General features: G+C 46.9%; 1 protein-coding gene across 1 annotated transcript in view; it reads right to left on the reverse strand.

Moving 5' to 3' along the window:
• Positions 1-203: 203 nt before the first annotated feature.
• Tbc1d14 (TBC1 domain family member 14) overlaps positions 204-19,412 on the reverse strand; it is an 87,880-nt gene continuing 68,671 nt past the window's right edge. The window contains 6 exon segments of the mRNA XM_051165127.1: positions 204-809; positions 2,840-3,098; positions 11,782-11,891; positions 14,319-14,447; positions 15,114-15,185; positions 19,096-19,190. Of these exon segments, the coding sequence (XP_051021084.1) occupies positions 744-809; positions 2,840-3,098; positions 11,782-11,891; positions 14,319-14,447; positions 15,114-15,185; positions 19,096-19,190 (731 nt within the window). The 3' untranslated portion in view covers positions 204-743.

Raw genomic sequence — 19,412 nt, forward strand, 5'->3', positions numbered from 1 at the left:
AACAGGTAAGAGAAGGGCCAACTTTGCAGGCTCTTCCTACCCCTTTCTTTGCAGAACCTGTCTCTAACCCTTCTCAGTGAGAGGCTCCCCTGCTCCAACCACCGTGGCTACCAAGATGCAATGAGTGCTACTTTGGAGAGTGGGATCCTAATGTGAACTCTCAGCCTCCTTACTATCAATTGTCAAGGCAACAGGGTCAAATGTCAGGTGGATTTTCCGGAGTCTATGAACACTCACCAGCAACTACTTTACAAAGGCCCAGCTTCCTTACACCGTCCTTGGTAGGGAGGTTTAAAACACACCCTTCATCTCTTGGTAACTAAATAAGGAATCCCTTTCTTATCCAACATATGAGCCAATAACATCTCTGAGGTTTCCTAATAACATTTCTCGTGCATCTTGGCTAAGAAAGATTGTAATGTACCTTCCAGTAGTTGGCATAATAGCATCACAATTTAATTAACTGCTGCTGGAATCAAGGATCAAGGAGACAGCCTGCCCTTTCTTGAGCCCACATGGAAAATGAAGTGGCTAGCCATGACCAATGCCAGTGCATGGGTCGACTGAGCTGCTTAAGGCTAAGCCTGGATGTAATTCTTTAAGAGCTGTTTTGTGGTAAGGCCAACTCCAGCATCAAAATCCAACATGAAAAGAGCCCCTGATCTTCCCAGGCTTCAGTCTGAAAGCACACAGGTGCCATGTGGAGCTCGGCTTCAGTGACAAGTGGGAGTTACCCATGAGCCTCAGTGTCTGAGGGATGGGCTTCCTTTCTCCATTTCCCGGCTGTCTTTCTGCAGCGCAGACAGCACCTAGAATCAGAGAAGACAGCTATTGTCAGGTTCATAGGCCACACTGACCTGAGAATCTCATAGGAACAGTAGAAAAACAGCAGCCATGCAACAACTCGCACCCCCACAAGCCTGCCTGCTAGCCCCTGAACACAGCACTGAGGCCCAGGCTTCCCTGCAGGGCACTAACAAGACCCTGTGCTCTATGTTGCATATATAGTCAGTCCCTTTCACCAAGAAGTTGGCCAGAGATGTTACAGTCTTGAGGTGACTGCTCTTTCCTCTGCTCTCCCAGCTCTTGGTTGACACCTTTAAACAGCATCCCACAGCCAAAGGCTCTGTGCTGAACACCTACTGCACGCCAAGCACAGCACTCTAGGAGGCAGGGATGCCATCACCTTCAACCCAACATCTCATCTACAGTCAGAAAAGCCAGTGGCCCCTGTCAAATACACCTAAAGGCTTTCCATCTTCAAAACCATGGGAATCTCAATAGCACAGGCACAGACTTAACTTGTAGCACAAGTTATCAGGACTTATTAAGAGGGTTTCAAGTAAATTGCATTAAAGGAGCAATAGCAGACAAAATACCCTTAACCTTCAAAAGAACAGGATTGGAAGAGAGAATAACAAAGTGGGCTGCAGAGAGAGCGTGCGGGGGCAGCGGACCAGCTGGACCAGCACGCAGGCCAGAGAGACACCTAAGGACCTGTCCCGTGGAAAGGCTACCAGAAGGTTCACTCTTTTGTCCCTTTAACCTTTTTCCTTCTTGTATAAGCTAGTTGGGTTGTATAATAAAGTTTAATTGCTAAGAAACAGAGTCAACACCAAAAAAAAAAAAAAAAGAACAGGATTGCCAATCAAGCCCAAACATTCTTTTGTTTTGAAAACTTGCTCTACCATAAACTCAAAGACAGTTGAAAAGAATGTGCATGTCCCTGTGAGAACTGAGCTGCATGTGTTCATTAGTAAGAAAATGTTCCACGTGAATAGTCCATGATCTAGTTTTAACCTAGTGCCTAGAACACAAGAAGCAAAGCCTGGACTGAATCCTTCCTTCTGCATGCTGTTCATGTGCAGCAGCAGGGTGAGGAGTGAGGCATGTGCCCTTCTAGCTCCAGAAACAACACAGAAGAGCAGCAGCTTCCTGTGTGAACAGGAAGTCAGGGAAGGGCAGTGCTGCCTCTGAGGAAAGGCCTGCCTTTCCACGGATTCAAAAAGCCACTATAGGCAATAGGCTGGGAAGATGCTAAAAACCCTTACATAGGCTCCACACAGCTTTCAAAGGGACTCTCCTTAGCTTCAGGTCTGTTTCCACCATCTTGAACTTCTTAATAACTTTAGGGCCATGACCCCATGTTTCTATTCACACTGTTCTTTATCAATCAAAGAGAGGCTCTCTTCTGGCCCTGGATCGCTGATGGCAGCATAGTCAGTCCTGCTCCTACATGAACTGAGCACACCTCTTTAATTGCTTTGCTAAACTATAATTCATAGGCAATTCATCCACATAAAGCATGCAAGCCCGTGTTTTCAGGTATGTGCAAACCTCACCAAAAGTCAACTTTAAAGCATTCAAGAAATGTCTATGCCTTGGGCTGGACATACCTTTCATCTCACCACTCAGGGCGGCAGAGGCAGGAGGATCTCTGTGAGTTCCAGGAAAGCCAGGGCAACACAGAGAAACCCTGTCTCTAAACACAAAACCAACCAACCAACCAAACAACAATAAAACCTGAGTTCAATCCTGGGACTCACACACTGGAAGGAGAGAACCAATTCCCATGAGTTGTCTGCTGGCCTACACGTGCTCACTGTGACATATGCACTGTCCCTCCCGCATGACCTACAGGTGTGCCTAGAAGTGCTGATACTACAGAATGCGTGCAGTCCTCCTACACACACCCCTCCAGCTGTCAGAAACCCAGACCTGAGCCAGGCCACATACCTCCACCCTGAGCACCATGTCCAAACACAGCCCTCTTTTAAAACGAATCACTGAATAGTAGCAAATTGCTTCAGTATCCCAGCTGTGCCACATACTTGCTTACCTGTGCCCATTTCTTGTTCCGGCTCTGCATCTGGACTGTGGAGATGGCTGCGAACACTTCATCTGCTGGCAGGTCCTCAGGCAGCCTGGTCAGAAACTGGGCACTGTGGATGAAGTCCATCCTGGTCAGGATATCCTCGAATAGCTTCAGGATGCCCAGAGCTGTGCGAAAGAGAAATTCTTCCCCGTCTCGACAGAACACATCCCAGATGCGGCAGGCCAGGTCCAAGGGCAGGGACTTACTATACAAGGTGAAGATCCTGGGGAGAGAGGGAGCTCTCAGGTTTGGGATCATAAAGCATGTGCAACACCATGCCTTTTACACAGTGTGGAGGACACTGGTCTGCATTCACTTTGAATGCGAATTTACATTTTACACAAAACAGCACTGGCAGCATCCATGTGTTACCAAACACCACACAGCCTCTGTATCATGGATACTGGATAAACCCTACTTGTAGCAGATGTCTACCAATCACCTAGCATGTGCTTGCTGAAACAGGTGCTGCATACTGAGGTATATACCTCAGTAGAGCTTGGACCAGGGAATGAGAACAGGGAGCAGGAGAAGAGAGTAGTCCGTCTAGTAGGGGGCAGCAGAGCAGCAAGGTGTCAATTTTCCTGTTGTCATTGTTTGGTTTTTTAGACAGAATCTAGTTACACAGTAGACTAGGTTGGTTTGAAATTCGTGATTCTCCTGTTACAACCTCTGTGTGATGGGATAACAGCTGTATGCCACTATGCCTGGCTTTCTCAATAAAACTGACCTTATACTTTAATAATAGAAACCATCAAATGAAAGGTGCTCTCAGTGGAGAAGTGAGGACCTGAGTTTGATGGCAGCACCCAGGTGCACCAGCACGCACCTGAAATCTCAAGTGGCAAAGACAAGCAGATCCCTAGGGCTTGCTGACTAACCTGACCAGTCTAGCTGATGAACTCCAGGCCAGTGAAAAACCCTGTCTTTAAAAGCAAGTTGAGGCTGGGCGTGGGGGCGCATGCCTTTAATCCCAGCACTCAGGAGGCAGAGGCAGGTGGATCGCTGTGAGTTCAAGGCCAGCCTGGTCTACAAAGTGAGTCCAGGACAGTCAAGGCTACACAGAGAAACCCTGTCTCGAAAAACCAAAACAAAAAAACAAATAAAAGCAAGTTGAGGCTGGGTGGTGGCGGCGCACGCCTTTAATCTCAGCACTCGGGAAGCAGAGGCAGGCGGATCGCTGTGAGTTCGAGTCCAGCCTGGTCTACAAAGTGAGTCCAGGATAGCCAAGGCTACATAGAGAAACTCTGTCTCAAAAAACAAAAACAAAAACAAACAAACAAAAAAAAGGAATCTGAGGAATGGCCCCTAGAGCTGACCTTGGCCCACACAGTGTATGCACTCATACACAAATGATAATCACAATCCAAACTACCTAATAACTGTGCTAGCGTACAACTGTGTCCCAGGATCAAGCACTTCTAACCTAGACTGTGCCTATGTCACTAGGTGGGTGCAGGTGCTCTGTTAGTTATAAAGTGAGAAACCTGGGTATGGTGGTATATATGTGTAATCCTAAGCCTCAGGAGGCTCAGGCAGGAAGACCGCAAGTCTACGTCATCCTGAGTATAAAAACAACTAAACATGAGAATGCAGAAACTAACCCATACCTCCCACACACAAGGACCAGACCACAGGTGTGAACCATGTCTCCTGCCTCCTTAAAAATTGATGGGGCTAAAACGAGCAACATATTTTCCCATAAAATCCACAAGGTAAACGTGATTCTTTCTTTTCTCATATAGCATAAAACATTTATATTTACATGTGGATGTCATCAACTCCTTTAAGCAGGTATGAGTCAGCACTGGAAACAGCAAGGCCATGTCTTCCTGAGAATGGCTGTGAACCCATGCCTTCTGACTCTAAATAGCTCATCAGGCATCACTCTCCTCCCCCAAGATTTGTTTCTAATATTTTAAATTATGTGTGTGGGTATGTGCACATGAGTATAGGTGGAAGCCAGAGGCGCTGGGTCTCCTTGGAGCTAAAGTTACAAGTGGCTGTGAACCATGTGATGTGGGTGCTAGGAAACAAACTTGGGTCCTCTGGAAGAGTAGTATGTGCTCTTAACCACTAAGCCATCTCTCCAGAACCCTGGGCACATCTTTAAAAAGAAAAAAGTAGACTAAAATGGCCTCAAACTTGCCATTGTCCTATGTCAAGTGTCAAAGTCCTAGGTCATACACACCTTCTTGAAGCCTGCTGTATGCTAGTTGCTGCTCGTCGGCGATGAAGATAGAAAACACTGAACAGATAGACAACTCAGGAGCAGAAGGGACAAACACATAAGGGTTTAAGGATAGGAAGGGATGGATTGTCAGAGGTTTTGGACTATGCATGCTATTCTACATTAGGTCATAAGGAAAGAACACACTGCTGAGGAGAGGCATCTCCATCCACCTGAAGAGGAAGCAGGTGGCCAGGAGAGAAGCTCCAGGGATGCTCCCACACCTGAGGCAGAGTTCATGACAACTGCCTATGAGGGCAGCACGCTGATGAATCATGCCAGTGGATGAGGCAAACTAGGCACTAGAGAATGGCTGTCTGGGGAAGAGCACGGGCCCAGAATGAGCAGGGCCTGCTAGGCTGTTCTACAGGCTTCGGACTTTATCCTGAGTGAACTGGAAGAGACTGGAGGAGCAGCATGCTGACAGCTCCTGGAGAGGATGCAGACTGGACAAATGACCCAGACAGCTGTTGCCATGATTTTGGGCACAGAGCAAAGAGAGAGCAGGAGAGCTGGCCCAAATCAGGTATGACCTGGGCAGCTGTGGGGAAGCAAAGGCGAAACCCAAGACAGAAGGTCACCAGCTGAACCAGCCCAAGAATGAAACTGTTACGTTATACTCTAAGTTTGAGACGTGTTATGTGCTGAAAGTTGGACATTCAAGTGATACGCCTATTGACTGGCAGCTCAAAGGAAAGTGCTGTGCCAGTCACACAGTTGTGCGAATAGTCTGTGTCGAAAGCACCAAGTCAAGAAAAGACCACCAGGATCAGAAAGTGAAGCCATCAATCTGCTCCCAGTCTGCACTGCACATAGAAAAGTCTTCCTGACGTCACTGTTAGCTTTACCATTTGTTCTGTAAGACAGTGCAATGATTATAGCTTAGAATATTATTTTACCTTTATATTTGTCTTTTAAATAAATAAAATCTTTCTTGTCTCATACCTCCTTATCCAAGTCTCAACCCTGGTGACTTCCCTCAGGGTCAGAAAAGGACAGGTGAGTCGGCCTGCTTGTTTGTCTTTTTGTTTGGGGGCATTTTGTTTTGTCTTGTTTGTTTTTAAATATGGACATCTATTTCCACACAAGTTGGTGTCTTCCTAAGATTAAGGTGTGAGCAGGGTTGCCCAGCTTCTTCTGAGGCCTGTCCCCTGGCTTGTGGAAGGCCTGCTCCTCCATGTGTCTTCAAATGCTCATAACTGAGTGTTTCCCGTCAATGTTCACATTGTACCTCACGCATCCCTTCCCTATCTGTCATGCAGAGCAGCCATAGTTCTCCGAGACAGTAAAGTACTGGCAAGGAGGGGCTCTGAGATTATTAATACTGAGTGATTTCTCTGTGCCTTGCAAACCTTCACATCTTCAGCCTGTGGACTCCGGCAGACATCTTAGTAACATGTTTCCAAAAGCCCCTGTGTTTAGGTCAGAGGCCGCCTATTGCCATCAAAGCACAGCTCCCTTCTCCTGTCGTCTGCTCTTGGCTGCACGTGCCTCTAACGCTCAGACCTTCAGTTCTCAGCAGTCCCTTTATACTCTCTTCTCCCAGCTCAGGTGCCTGGAGGTGGTGCCTCCCCTCTCTTCTCCCTCCTTTTTTGCCAGGAATTTGCAAATGCTTAGCTAGATTTCAAGCCACATTCAGACTCAAGTCACTGAAAAGGAGCTGGACAGCACCTCCATGGGATGCTAAGCCATTTGGCTCAGACACAGGGGTTGATGCCCAGTTGGCCCTGGTCCTGCAGAACTGGATGGAAAAGGAGGGCTGATGTATGCACATAGCCCTCCCCTGATCTTTGGGCCCAAACACACATCCTCTCTATGACTTAAGGCTCCATCCTGCTCCCAGCCAGCGACTATGTACAGAAGTAAGGCATACAGTGAAGTCCCTTGGTTTTCCCAGAACCTTCTGGTGCTCTTACCATAGTGAGAAGACAGACTCCAAAAAGAAATGTTTCTGTGCTCCCTCCACCAGGCCACTACAAATGCTGAACTGCACAAGCAAGACTCTTTCAGGGCTGAGTCCAACTATTGCATAGCAATGCATTTCTGTGCTGCTGTACCAGTGCCATGGGTTTTCAAGATAACAACCCCAGAGCTGTGAGCATCTATTTCTTCATAACACATGTGCACAGAAGGGATAATCCTTCCTGTTGAGATGTCACAACTTCCACAGATATTTCTGTATAGTCATGTTTATCTGAGTTTGTATGAGGTTAGATATGAAAAGAACTGAAGCTCCAGGGAGATGTGTGGAGGGAGTGCAGGCCCTTTCCACAATAGCGGGTGCTTCAGGACAAGCCCACAAGGATTCTTACAGAGACAGTGGGGCACATGTGAAGCTGCAGAGTGACCCAGGGGCACCCTTGCTCTTCCATAAGGCATACCTCCTTACTACAACCCCAAGAGGAGACAGTCTCACCTCTACTTTGCAAATAATGATACTGACAAGAAAGGGCATAGTAGGAAATCAGATCACAGCTTAGGGTAGGGAACTGTCACCTAACAGCCATGTCTATTGAACCTATAGCTGAAGACTTAGACCTTCATGCCTTGGCACCAACTTTTAGCTGTGTCCAACTTCCTCAACCTGATTCCTAGAAATGAGCCTTTCACCTGACACTGGCTCAGGAGCACCCTCAACTGATACCCAGGTTCCTTGTGTTTCTAAGAAAGTTAGGAACAGGTAGAACAGGGGTGCTAGTTAAGAACTCCTGGGCTGAGGCAGGCAACTTACAGTGTAGAACTACATGCAGTCAAAGCCAAGGAGGCCACCTAAATTCAGTTCAAATTCATGTACTGAGTCCACTCCTGGTCTTAAGAGTACTCAGAAAAGCATTCTGCTGTCTGCAGCCCTACCTGAGTCAGCAGCATCCTCTCTGGTCCAGCACCTAAGAGGTAATGTGATGGTAAGCCCTGTATCAAACAGGTTGTATATCAGGACTGCCTCAGTTTCCACTCCTTTCTACCATACTCGAAGTCCCAGTTAAGCCAACACATTTCCAGAGGGTGCTGGAGGGTTCACACTCTCTCTCTCTAGAGAACCCTGACTACAATGTGCCATTTACCCTCAAGGTGTCCTGGGGCAGATCCACAGCCCAGAAGCTGAGACACATGGATAAACTTTGTACAGAATGCAATGGAAAACCAAAATCACTGACAGTCACTTCCTTGAACGTGCCCCGTAAGGAGAAGACCCAGAGTGATAGCTCTTATCTCAAGGAGTAATCATATATGGAGTAATTTCCTAGGTTTTTTGATTAGCTTAAGATTATTGTTACAAAACCCACTCACATCCCCAAATAACTCTGCCACTGGATATGAGAAAGAAACCGTTTAGAAAGTTAAACTACCTCTCACCAGCTCCACCATCCCATCTGGACACTTGAAAGTCAGAACACTCAAAACTCCACAGGGTGGTAGTGGTGCATACCTTTAATCCCAGCATTTGGGAACCAGAGGCAGGAGGATCTTATAATTTCTAGGCCGGCTTGGTCTACAGAGTTCCAGGACAGCCAAAGCTACACAGAGAAATCCTGTCTTGGGGGGTGGAGGAGGGGGGAAGAGCCCACAATTCCACAGGAAGCAAAGACAGTTGATAGGCCCTTGCTCTGATCTTCACATCTACAGCAGAGAGGCAGTCTACCTTAAGCTAAGCAAGGGCCCTTGCCAGCTTCCTTCATGAAGCTGTGTCTTGTAGGACTAGAAGGGGCGGAACCTGTGCAGCAGAACAAGTGGACAAGTGACTTTAAGCCACTGGCACCCGAAGGGACCCTTGGAAACAAAAATGTCCTTGTCCTGCCCAGGACTTGAGCCAAGGATGGGGCCAGGCCTTGAGAATATAGAAGTAACCCATGAGGTTCTGAGAGAAACTGCAAAAAGTAAGATGCCTTGAGAGTATGGGTGGTGCTGGAAGAGGGTGGAGAGCAGAGCAGCCATGAGCCACACAGGAGAGGAGGTAGCTTACACAGTCTCTTAACCCCTGGAGCCAGATACTTCTCACATACTGTGTGCACTGTGCAGGGCACAGTGACATGAAGGTAGGCCCAGTAATTCTGAATGTGGATGTGGTTTAAGGAGGTGGCAGAACACAATAGGAGTGAGGTTCTGGAGTCACATTAAGCAGCACACACACCAGAGGGTGACAATGGGTGAGAAAGATTCAGGGATAAAGCAATGTGTGTTTTTCGCATGGCCACCTCTAGTGACTAGAACCTCCCCTGACCATCAGAACCTATCAAGAGCCAGCCAGGCTTACTGCAGATCATTAGTAAACAGAGCAAGGATCATCAGGAGAAGGCACTCCTTGGACTTGGTTCAACTGTAACACAGCACTTCCAGAGCATTCTTGTGTGCCAGGATTGGACACACAGTTGGTATCCTAATTGGCCTTTATTTCAGAAAGCAACAGCATCCTGTCAGGAACAAGGCACACTGCAGACTGTCAGGGGAGCACAGCACTCACGTCTCAGCCATCAAACACACCATGGCAAGAAAGTCTCAGAAGCAAAGCCCAGCAGAGCATTCCTTCCTTGTGGACACCCTGGACTCACAGCCCTCCAGGCTGGGACAGGAACAAACAAAGCTGTCCTCTGGGCCATGGCTTTCAGGCTCTCAGTCAGTAAGAGTAGACCATCATCCACAGAACAGAACCTTCTAGAACACTCTCCACATTGTCATAATGGTTCTGCTTCATGGAGCCTCTGTCCCAGTACACACACGTTAACATTCTACTGGGTTAACACATAACATAGTGTTTTATAAACCAATGTTAAAAAAAGACTTGAACCCCCAGCCTAGAATCTAAGATTTCTGTGGAAAGCCTCAATAAGACCAGATAGATGTCTGCCTCCCAATGACCTTTTGTTCTGAGCTCCAAATCAGGGAACTCCAAGGGTTCAGGGTTGACAGTCAAATATAGATACAGAAATTAGCATCGTAGGAGCCACCTGTGCACTCACAATATTTGTAGAAGAGGAGGAAAAATAATCTGTTAAACAAAGGTACCTTTAAAAGGATATCCCAGACATTCCTATATAGGACAGGTATACAAAGAGCTGAGCATCCCCGGTGGTGGCCAAGCCAAGCCTGGTGCTTACATTCTACAGCAACGTCAGCTCCAGGGGCTCCTGCTACAAGTCCAGCCACCAACCCTCACACATGCAGTCAGTCAGCAGCACCCAGAACATTTACCAGGCTAAGAGAGAAGCAACACAACAGATATCTGACGATGCCTATTCCCAAAGATGCAGACAGGTCTGCTCTACCAAGCAGTTTGGCCTGGGCTTGGATGGGACTTAGATTTATCTTCTTAGTTTTCTTGCCTCCTGAAGAAAGTCAGGGGAAACCCAAACCAGCCAGTTGTTTGTCCAGACTGGCTGAGTGCTTACTTTACCACTCCAAGTTAGTGTTGCAGTCTAGAAGGGCCTCTTGGCCAAGTGGCATCTCTCCCCCAAAAAAGAGCCCCTTTTCCAAGACAGAGTAGTTATCCTGAAATACCCTGAGTAGCCAATGATCACGTCTCTGCAGGAGCACAATTAAAGAGGCTCCCTGGTCCTTGCAGACCACAATGCAGGATGCCACATCTGGCCGGGACACAGGGTTCTTGATGCATACCATTCTACCACATGGCAACTATTTCCTACAGCACTCAGGTCTCCAGGCTCCTCACCTGGCCCTCAACCTGACACACTTGAGGGTGTCTGCCACCCTCTCCTCATGACCACAACTACTTCTATATGAAGATATAATTGATCTACTTACTGCTCCAGTTCTGAAGGCTCCTACTTACAGGTCTCAGGAAACTTCTTCTTAGATCTCTAGTGAGCCCCTCCAAATTCTCATGCTCAAGGTCAAGTCTGGCCCCTCTGTGTTTTACACATCAACTGCTGACACCATCCATCCCTCTTTCAGCACCATCACTAACACCATAATCCCCTGGCAAGTCCACAACACAGTCCTAGGACCTGCCACTGATTCCTCTCCCTCATCTTCACCAACCCCTGCTTTCCTTCCCTAAGCTCTCACCCAGGAGCCCCTGCTGCTTCAGGTTGACTTTTCCAACAAGCACAAGCTGTCAACTATCTCTAATGGCCCACAGCTCGACCTTCCCCAGCTGTTCTGACTTCCCAAACACCCCACCCTTGTCCTTGTCCTTTTACAATGGCCCCCAACACCACCAGCCCAGCTGCTGTGTTCTGGCTTATTCTGAGGGCCCCATAGGCTATACCCCCATCACCATAGGCTGGGGTCCACCACCTCCTCTTTCCCTTCTATCTCAGTACCTGCTGCTGGGCAGTGCAGTATCCAAAGCTCTGAGGCCCAAATGCTGCTTCTCCCTGCCATGCTTACTCAAGGCCCCACAGTACATCAGTGAACTAGTAAAAAGTCCAGCACAGACCTGCTGCCCAGAGACATCTCATTTAATGAACTGGCAATAGCACTTTATCAACAGATAGGTCTAAGACACTGTCTACTAGAGGAGTCTAAGGCCAGGCAAGTCACAGACTACGACAAAGAGCCTGGAGAATAAACAATAGGCCTTCAAAACAGAGGGGACTGAGAGGCATCTGAGAAGCAGGACAAGGAAACTCAGCTGAGTCCCCCAAGAAGTTAACAGTGACAACAGGAAAATGGACAAAGGATGAGAAGCGCTCTGAAAACCAGGAAAGCTGAGTCTTACCAATCGATTAGGTAGATGTCTGCAGTTAAGTTGTTTTTCTTGAAATGAGCAAACAATTTCGGCAAGTTTTCTTCAAAGAATACCTCAAATGCAGCAAAGTAAGTCAACATCTAGGAGACAATGTTAAATACACTAGTAAACTAGGCGTCAGCATGACTTTCCAATCCACAAGTCAAGAGCTTTGCACACTTAGAATATAATAATTATTATCCAGGTATCATGCAGATAAGTATAAGACTGTCTCTAAGCTTCCCGGGGCAACTCTGTTCACATCCTATCATTTCTTCAACTTACAGGGGAAGAAACTGAAACCAGAGGATGTGTTTAACTTGCCACACAGGGGCAAAGTACCGGTACATGGTAGAGCTGGGACTTGAACCATGGCCTGTAATGCTATGAAGGTTGCAGGTGCATGGTGTGAGATGCCTGGGAAAGCAAGGCTGCCTGCTGTCCAGGCTCTGAGGGAAGGTCAACACAGCTCCAGCTTAAACATGTAGGCCTTGACCACAACAGATGAAGACATCACAAGAAGGAAGCAGTAACAGGCCAGGTTCTTACAAGCTTTGTAAGAAAAGAAAGAAAGCTGGGTCAGGGGAGAGACAGCATGAAGCAATCACTATGAAGGAAGAAGAGCTCCTGCTGGAAGCCACCATGCCTGGGGGTGGTGCATCTGCTCTACTGACTGTCGACCAGGGACAGAAGCAGAACACAACCCTGACGTCTTTTACTCATTTTCATGAAGGGACTACATTGTAAACCACAGGGACATGAGACAACGTCTAGAAACACTTGTAGGAAGGGGTGACATTAGCGTGTAGAGACCTCCAATGAAAAGGAACCTGCACAACAGTCATCTGGCCTAAAGGTCACCAGTGCTGCCCAAAGCAAAGGTCCCACTCAACACTATAATGCTGCTTCTACCATTCCTCAATTCCATATTCAGGGGACAAAGCTGGGGCCTTCAAAATTAGCAGAAATGGGTACCATCTTACTATATAAAAACTGGGAAAATTAAAGCTTGGCATAGTGGCACACACCTATAACCCTAGCAGTCAGGAGACTGAGACAATAGCTTATGCTTTCAAGGCTACCTGGGTTATTAGGACCTTGCTCCAAAACAGACAAATAAAAGAATTAAATTGATATCCAGGACTACTTTCTAGGATTAAATGCATAGGCAACATAAAGTCAGCATGTTAGCAGCAATAAGCTGTTCAAGGGTGAGAGTCTCTCCTAAAGATTTCCTCTCTTTCTTGGAGAGGAACGTTCTTATCTGCATTAGAAAGAAATCCCCATAACTGATCCATGAAGAGAATGTAGGCAGCACAAAAGCATTAACACGCCAGGCCTGTGATGCACTCTGTATCCCAGCAGCTGGGAGACTATGGCAGGGGATCAGGAGTTCGAGGAGTAAGATTTGGCCTCAAAATACTTAACAAAACAATAACAAACTACTAACTTATGAAGTGCCTCATTTTGAGGTAAATTCCCTACTATTACAGGGAATGGCTGCTGTACTAGATCTACTTCATATCCCTTACACAGCAGTATGTCACTGTTGCACTGGGGGGTCTTGGAAGATCTCATTTACCATCCCATTTCCTCTTTTTAAACCCTTCTAATATTTACAATTATAAATAATTATTTAATAACAATCTATGTATAATGCTTTATTCACAATTATGACTTTCTCAGAACTAATTCCTACAAGAACTTTGTATGAAAGCCACTCTTTGCTACAGAAATGGAATACCAAATAATCTTCCTGAAAGACCATAGCTGACACTCTCCTAACAGCCAGAGTGAGCAGCAGCTTCAGAACAAAGACCTTTGGGACCCTGAAGACATTTAAGGAAGAAGTGCCCAGCTGACATATGTCATCAGATATTTGAGGTCTTGACAGATGAGTGGTAATAACCAGGAAATCAAAGCAATGACAACTTAAAAGCTGATGGGTTAGTAAGTTTTCTTCTAGTAAGACCCAGAAGAGATTCAAACCTCAGCTCTCCCATGTACCAGATATGTCTTGAACAAGCCATTTCCCTCCTTAGTCTGTTCCCACGTCTGGACTATGCAGGGAACTCAGCTGTGAAGTGTGTGCTCTACACAGCACACTAAACACTGCCCTGTTGAAGCAAGGGAGCACGGCCTGGAGGACACCTCCTTTCTCCTGTGTACATGGTGCACAGAGCAGAGGCCTGCTGTGACGGTGAGCAGCAGCATACATCAGCCCCCAGGTACTCTACTCAACAGAGCTGCAGACACTGCTGTTATATCTCCCTCACCCAAAGAGCATATGCTTGCACAGAAATCACCTCCCACCCTCATTTCAAAAGTACACTGTTTCAGACGGACTGTCCCTCCAGGAGAATGCACTAATCGTTCACACAAGGGACGATGGCTCATATGCTTCCACACTTAAGTTCAAGTGTTCCTCATTATAAACAGCCCACTATAAAGGGAATATGCATTTCCTGCCTTGAAAGATTCTTGCTGCATAAAGACATGGTACTGGGAAATACACAGAGCATACTCACAAGGCCATGGTCCACGCGGAAAAATGCCATTTGACAGGGTTTATTCAAAAGATTAGAAAAAGCAATAAAGGCATCTGCAGTATCTAGGTTCAAGATCAACACTGCAGCTATAAAGGACATGCCCTGAACCTAAAGAAGGAGAGAAAGGTTATGTTAACTAACGTGGCCACAAAGGTCAGAGCAGCCTTACTTATTAAGAGAAACCAAAACACCTTCCCTCTAAGGAGGCCCACACAGCCACCCATTCACCACCTACATAAACCCTGTCAGACCAGACCCCTCCCCCCCCAAGAGCCACAGCTCTGCCCATCAGCCACCTGCTCTCCCCTCCATGCCCTACTCCTTTCTAATGGAGAACCTAAGTCAACCCCACCTTAGGCCTTTGGCATAAATATTGGCCTCCGGTATGTGCCATGCTGTCATGTGGTGCTGTGGTCACACATATGAACTTAGCAGGATTAAGTAAGACCATGCACACACATACATATACCTGTTAAGCCACAACAACAGTGGCAGTACATTTTCAAAAATGGTTAACGGTAAAGCCTTTTCTATTTAATTTCAGCAGTAAATCACATGCAAAAAGTCAACATCACATCTAATTAAAATGTGATGAGTGCTACAAAGCAGCCATGTTAGACCAATTTGTCCAAGGAAACTAAATCAACTTACTTATCTCAAGATTTTTCACATTCCTAAAAAAGCCACAATGGCATTCAATATAAAAAATAAAGGCAGTGTTTTGACTTTCTTTATAGACTATAACATCATAAAAAGCTGGAAAGCATCACTTACATAACCCACATCTGGCCGGTAACAAGTATAAGCGCCCAAAATACTGTGTAACATGTCATGATATGGACCACCCTGAAAGGATTGACATATCAAAAATCAACACATGCATAATAAGTACTGTTAGTCTTACAAAAGCGTCTAATACCATTGCAGCTACTTTTGCCACAGTTACCTTGCTGGTCACACAGGAAGGACGTCGCCCAGCACTATGCTGGCAGCTCTAGAAGTTTTATGGAATTAATGAATGAGCTAATAACTTGCCATTAATGAAGAAGTCTGCAATTCTGGCTATGAAGCTGCCCTGGAAAGGCTGAGGGTCAGCTGTGAGGAGGACCTTCGTGAAATGGCCTTCCTTTGGCTTCTGTTATAGAGTCATGTTCCATTCCAAGCTCGGTAGGTAAGCCAGGTGGCCAGGACTCCTTGGAACAAGTGACAAGGCTATTAAGACTCAGCCTTGTGCCCACAACAAGTTTGGCCTTTCCTGCCTCCCTCTTGCCTGTCACTCTGTTTCCTCTGCTTCTTTCTGAACAGCAGAGCAGGTTTGGAAAACATCTCTAAGTCTTAGCTCCTAATAAACTACATTTCATTTCAAGCACTCTCCCAACCCTCCCACTTGTTAAGATTTCCATTTGCTTTTGTAATTGTTTCCAAAAATATTAGCTTTCCCCCTTAATTGAACAAGGAGATAAGCCTAGAACTGCTGCACTCTATTGTTAGTGCCAGAGACACACTCTAAAGGGACTAGCTGGACCTCTATGAAGTTCCTACTACCTACATCCGCCACATACCCTCAGTTAACACAGGAATAAATATGGCATATTCTTTCTGGGTGGCTTACAAAGGAATGACAGGAACCAAATGATCACAATAGCCAAAGCCCTGCCTCAGCCTCTCTAGTGCAGGAATTACAACTCCCAGCATAGAGCATTATAATCTCCCCTAGTTTAAAAAAAAAAACAAAAACTGTATGGGGGGGGGGGAGAAAGAAAGAAAATACAGTGGGGGTTGGGGGGAAGATGCAACATACAGAGCTGGGGACAATGATGGAAGATCTGCAAGCTGACCTGAGAAGTACAGTGACTACAAAGAGGTTCTATGCGATCTGAGACTGAGAAACACAATACTGATCTTTCCTTAAAGGATTTTCCACCTTGTCATTCCATCCCTATTGTTGGTGCCAACTCCTTTTCCTGAGTGCCCTTCGCTTGTGCTGGACTCTCAGGTTCTCTCCCCAGCCTTTGCATTTACTGTTATCTATTCCTAACACTAAAAACCTTGGGGCCCACTGACTGAGAAGGTCTCACTTAAAGGAAGCCTGAGAGAACAACCCACCCAGAAGTACTGCAGAGCTCCCCTCTTTTGAGCTCAATCTCTGCTCCTAGGTAAACACCACGAGACTGCCCATTTCAACATTTCTGAAGCAGAATGCAGGGGCCATGTTTCAGGAGAAATCCCCTCAGACTGAGTAATGCAGAGCTGGGCATCTGCCTCTGCAGAGCCTTCCCAGGCTCTTAGGACTCCATGACACTGAGGTGTGGCCCACAGCACAGCAGGGCCTTGAGGAACATGCTGGGGAGCCTGCCCTGCCCTGCTTTGAGTCCTACTTGCTTCCTTGTCTCAAATCTCTGCTTTTACTTCTGTTAATAAGAAAGGATACAAAGCTTCTCTCTGGCAGGCGAGAGACCAGGAACCACAAGCTCCCTGTAAAGACGCCATGTCCCACTTCTGGGCTGCCTCTGGTGGATCTCACTGTCACTTAGGTTCAAATATACTCAAAGATAATAGCAGAGCACTGACGGCTTCCCTTTGTGAGTCAAGTACTGTGAACAACCCTGTAAGGCTGCAGAGATCATCTCTAGTCACAGATGGAACAGATTACGGGGCAACAGATGTTTTACTTGAGGCCAAACCACCAAGAAGGCAACTGACTGGTGTCAAACCCGACTCTGAGAGATTTGGTCAATCCCCTTCATAGAGCAGCACTGCCTAGGCCCATTTCAGAGCTGGAGTCACAGGAGTCCCCACTGAGCTGGGACTGCCCAAATGTTCAAGAAGGCCTCCAAGGAGATGACCAGGAAGTGGGCTACAAGGTATGGTATGGACTGAAGCCTATAGAAGTGAGCTGGGAGGTGAAATGCAATCCTTCAGAAAGAGAAAGGAATATTCTGAAGATGGCTGCCCAGCTGAGCCCACACCTGCCACCATGCCGGGGAAGTACTTCCAGGAGTTGTGGGCGAGATACCAGACCAAACTTCTGGACAGCTATATAGAGACTGTTTCCCTTACCTTGACTACAAGAGTCCTGAAGACTCAATGCAGCTGAATTAATACAGGAAACCAAGAGAGAATAAAGGCCCACCAGGGTCCTCATCTTACCCCTAGTCTATCCAGGATACCTCAGCGACACCACTGCCCCAATCCAGAGGCACAGAGGCCAGAAGGAACAGTGAGAAGGTGGAGAGCAAGGCAGACATGGAAGACTACGCTCACTGACAGGTCAAAGTACCCAATGTCTTAAGCTCCCCCACAACTAGACATTGGGTCTCTGCTTTGTGGAATCAGTGAGACAGCAATAACCCTGTCACTGGAACGCAAACACTCCTCTTGGCCATCCCCTACCCAAGTACCCACACTACTCACACTACGCTGCCCTTGAAGCTGGCTAGTCCCTGATGCCTAGGCCAGTCATGCTCTCTGCCTGATTTTCAGCCACAAACCAGAGTCTTAGAACTCTACCCTTAACATACTCTGCTCTAGCTGAGGAGCACTCCTTGCTAGTTCTGCACACACCAGACCCGAGAACTGCTCTAGAGAAGCTATAGGGACCACTGTGCCATCCACATTCATTCTTGCACAGGAACACTTCTGCCCCAGCTGTGCTTCCAGCTGGCACGTGCTCTCTGCCAGACTACATTAATTAAACCTAGTGCATGCACAGACAAGACTGCCCCCCTCCCCCTAGAGGTAACCTCTGATTCTCCACCCTCCAGAAGAAGACAGTGCCTCTCCTGTGCTGTCAGACTGTCTAGCCCAACCACATTCCTCCCGAGGCCACCCAAACTCAACGCTCTGGATCTGTTCATTCTGCAGCCACTTAGCCAACTCCTTCCAATTTGTTACACCACCCTTTCCCAGGAAGCCATTGTGTGAAAGGCATGATAACAAACTGGGAACCATGATCAACAACTGGAGATTCCAATATGATCAGCAGGCAAGATGAGTGGAAGGAGGCAAGGCAGCCAGGAGAGGTGAGGGAAGCTGCTGTGGTGACCTACAATGCCTAGGCTCTCAAATAAAGCAGTGAGCACAGAGAAGGCAAAGATGTAGACATATTTTGAAGGAGAGCTGCTGATACTGCTAGTTTATAGGAGAGAGGACTCAATCTGGGTGTACGTCTCCTGGCTCAAAGAACACAAGGCCTTGAGAGAGGCCTCTAAGCTTCTGGCCTCTAAGATCTACTGACACCCATCCTCCACAGTGCCCATGTGACTGAGGGAAGGGCTTTCTTGCTCCTCTAACATCCAAAGACAAGAGCCCATCCCCATACTTCCTGGCTCATCGTCTCAGAAATCCTACCACCTCTGCTCTGCCATTCATCCTGGCTACACCAAGGCTACAGTCCTTTCAACAGGTCCCTGAACTCACATGGAGGCTCCTATCAAGGGGACACAGCTACCTATAGTCCTAAAAACAGAAGAGCACCAAGACACACTCTGGCAACACAACAATCCATGAGCTCTTCTGCACTGACTACCAAGGCTCTGGCATGCACACTTTACAGAAAGAAATCACCTTTAAGGCAGAAGTATGATCAGTAAAAATCAGTTACACACATTTTAAGCATCTAAATGCACTGCCAGTGACACCCAACTTATTTCCCCCCAAAACTCTAACTAACCTTTTAAATACGACTAAAAAGCATGCAGCTCAGCATTCAGAAAACTTAAACAGTACACGCTAGTGACAAACCCCCATCACTTACTTGCTGGAAAATGCAGAGATTAGGAAACGTTCTAGAAATGTCCAGTTTAATAAGCTCCAGACTGGCCTCTCTGTCTGCTGCTGAAAACCCAGCATCTGTCAAAAAAGCAAAAGTCATTGCACTCTTCAGCACAGACATGGGTCATTACGAGGATCTGACGCTGTATAATGTGAGGCAGAGAGAAGCTTTTCTTCAGTACAGATCAATTGCACCTTGCCTACACATCGTCCACCTTCATGAAGACAGCACGACAAGTGCATAATCTCTCACTCCAGGCAACAAAATGCCTCACAGCACAAGCCAGAACATCATCAGAT

This window comes from Acomys russatus, chromosome 22 (assembly GCF_903995435.1).
Source record: "Acomys russatus chromosome 22, mAcoRus1.1, whole genome shotgun sequence".
NCBI classification, from domain to species: Eukaryota; Metazoa; Chordata; class Mammalia; order Rodentia; family Muridae; genus Acomys; species Acomys russatus.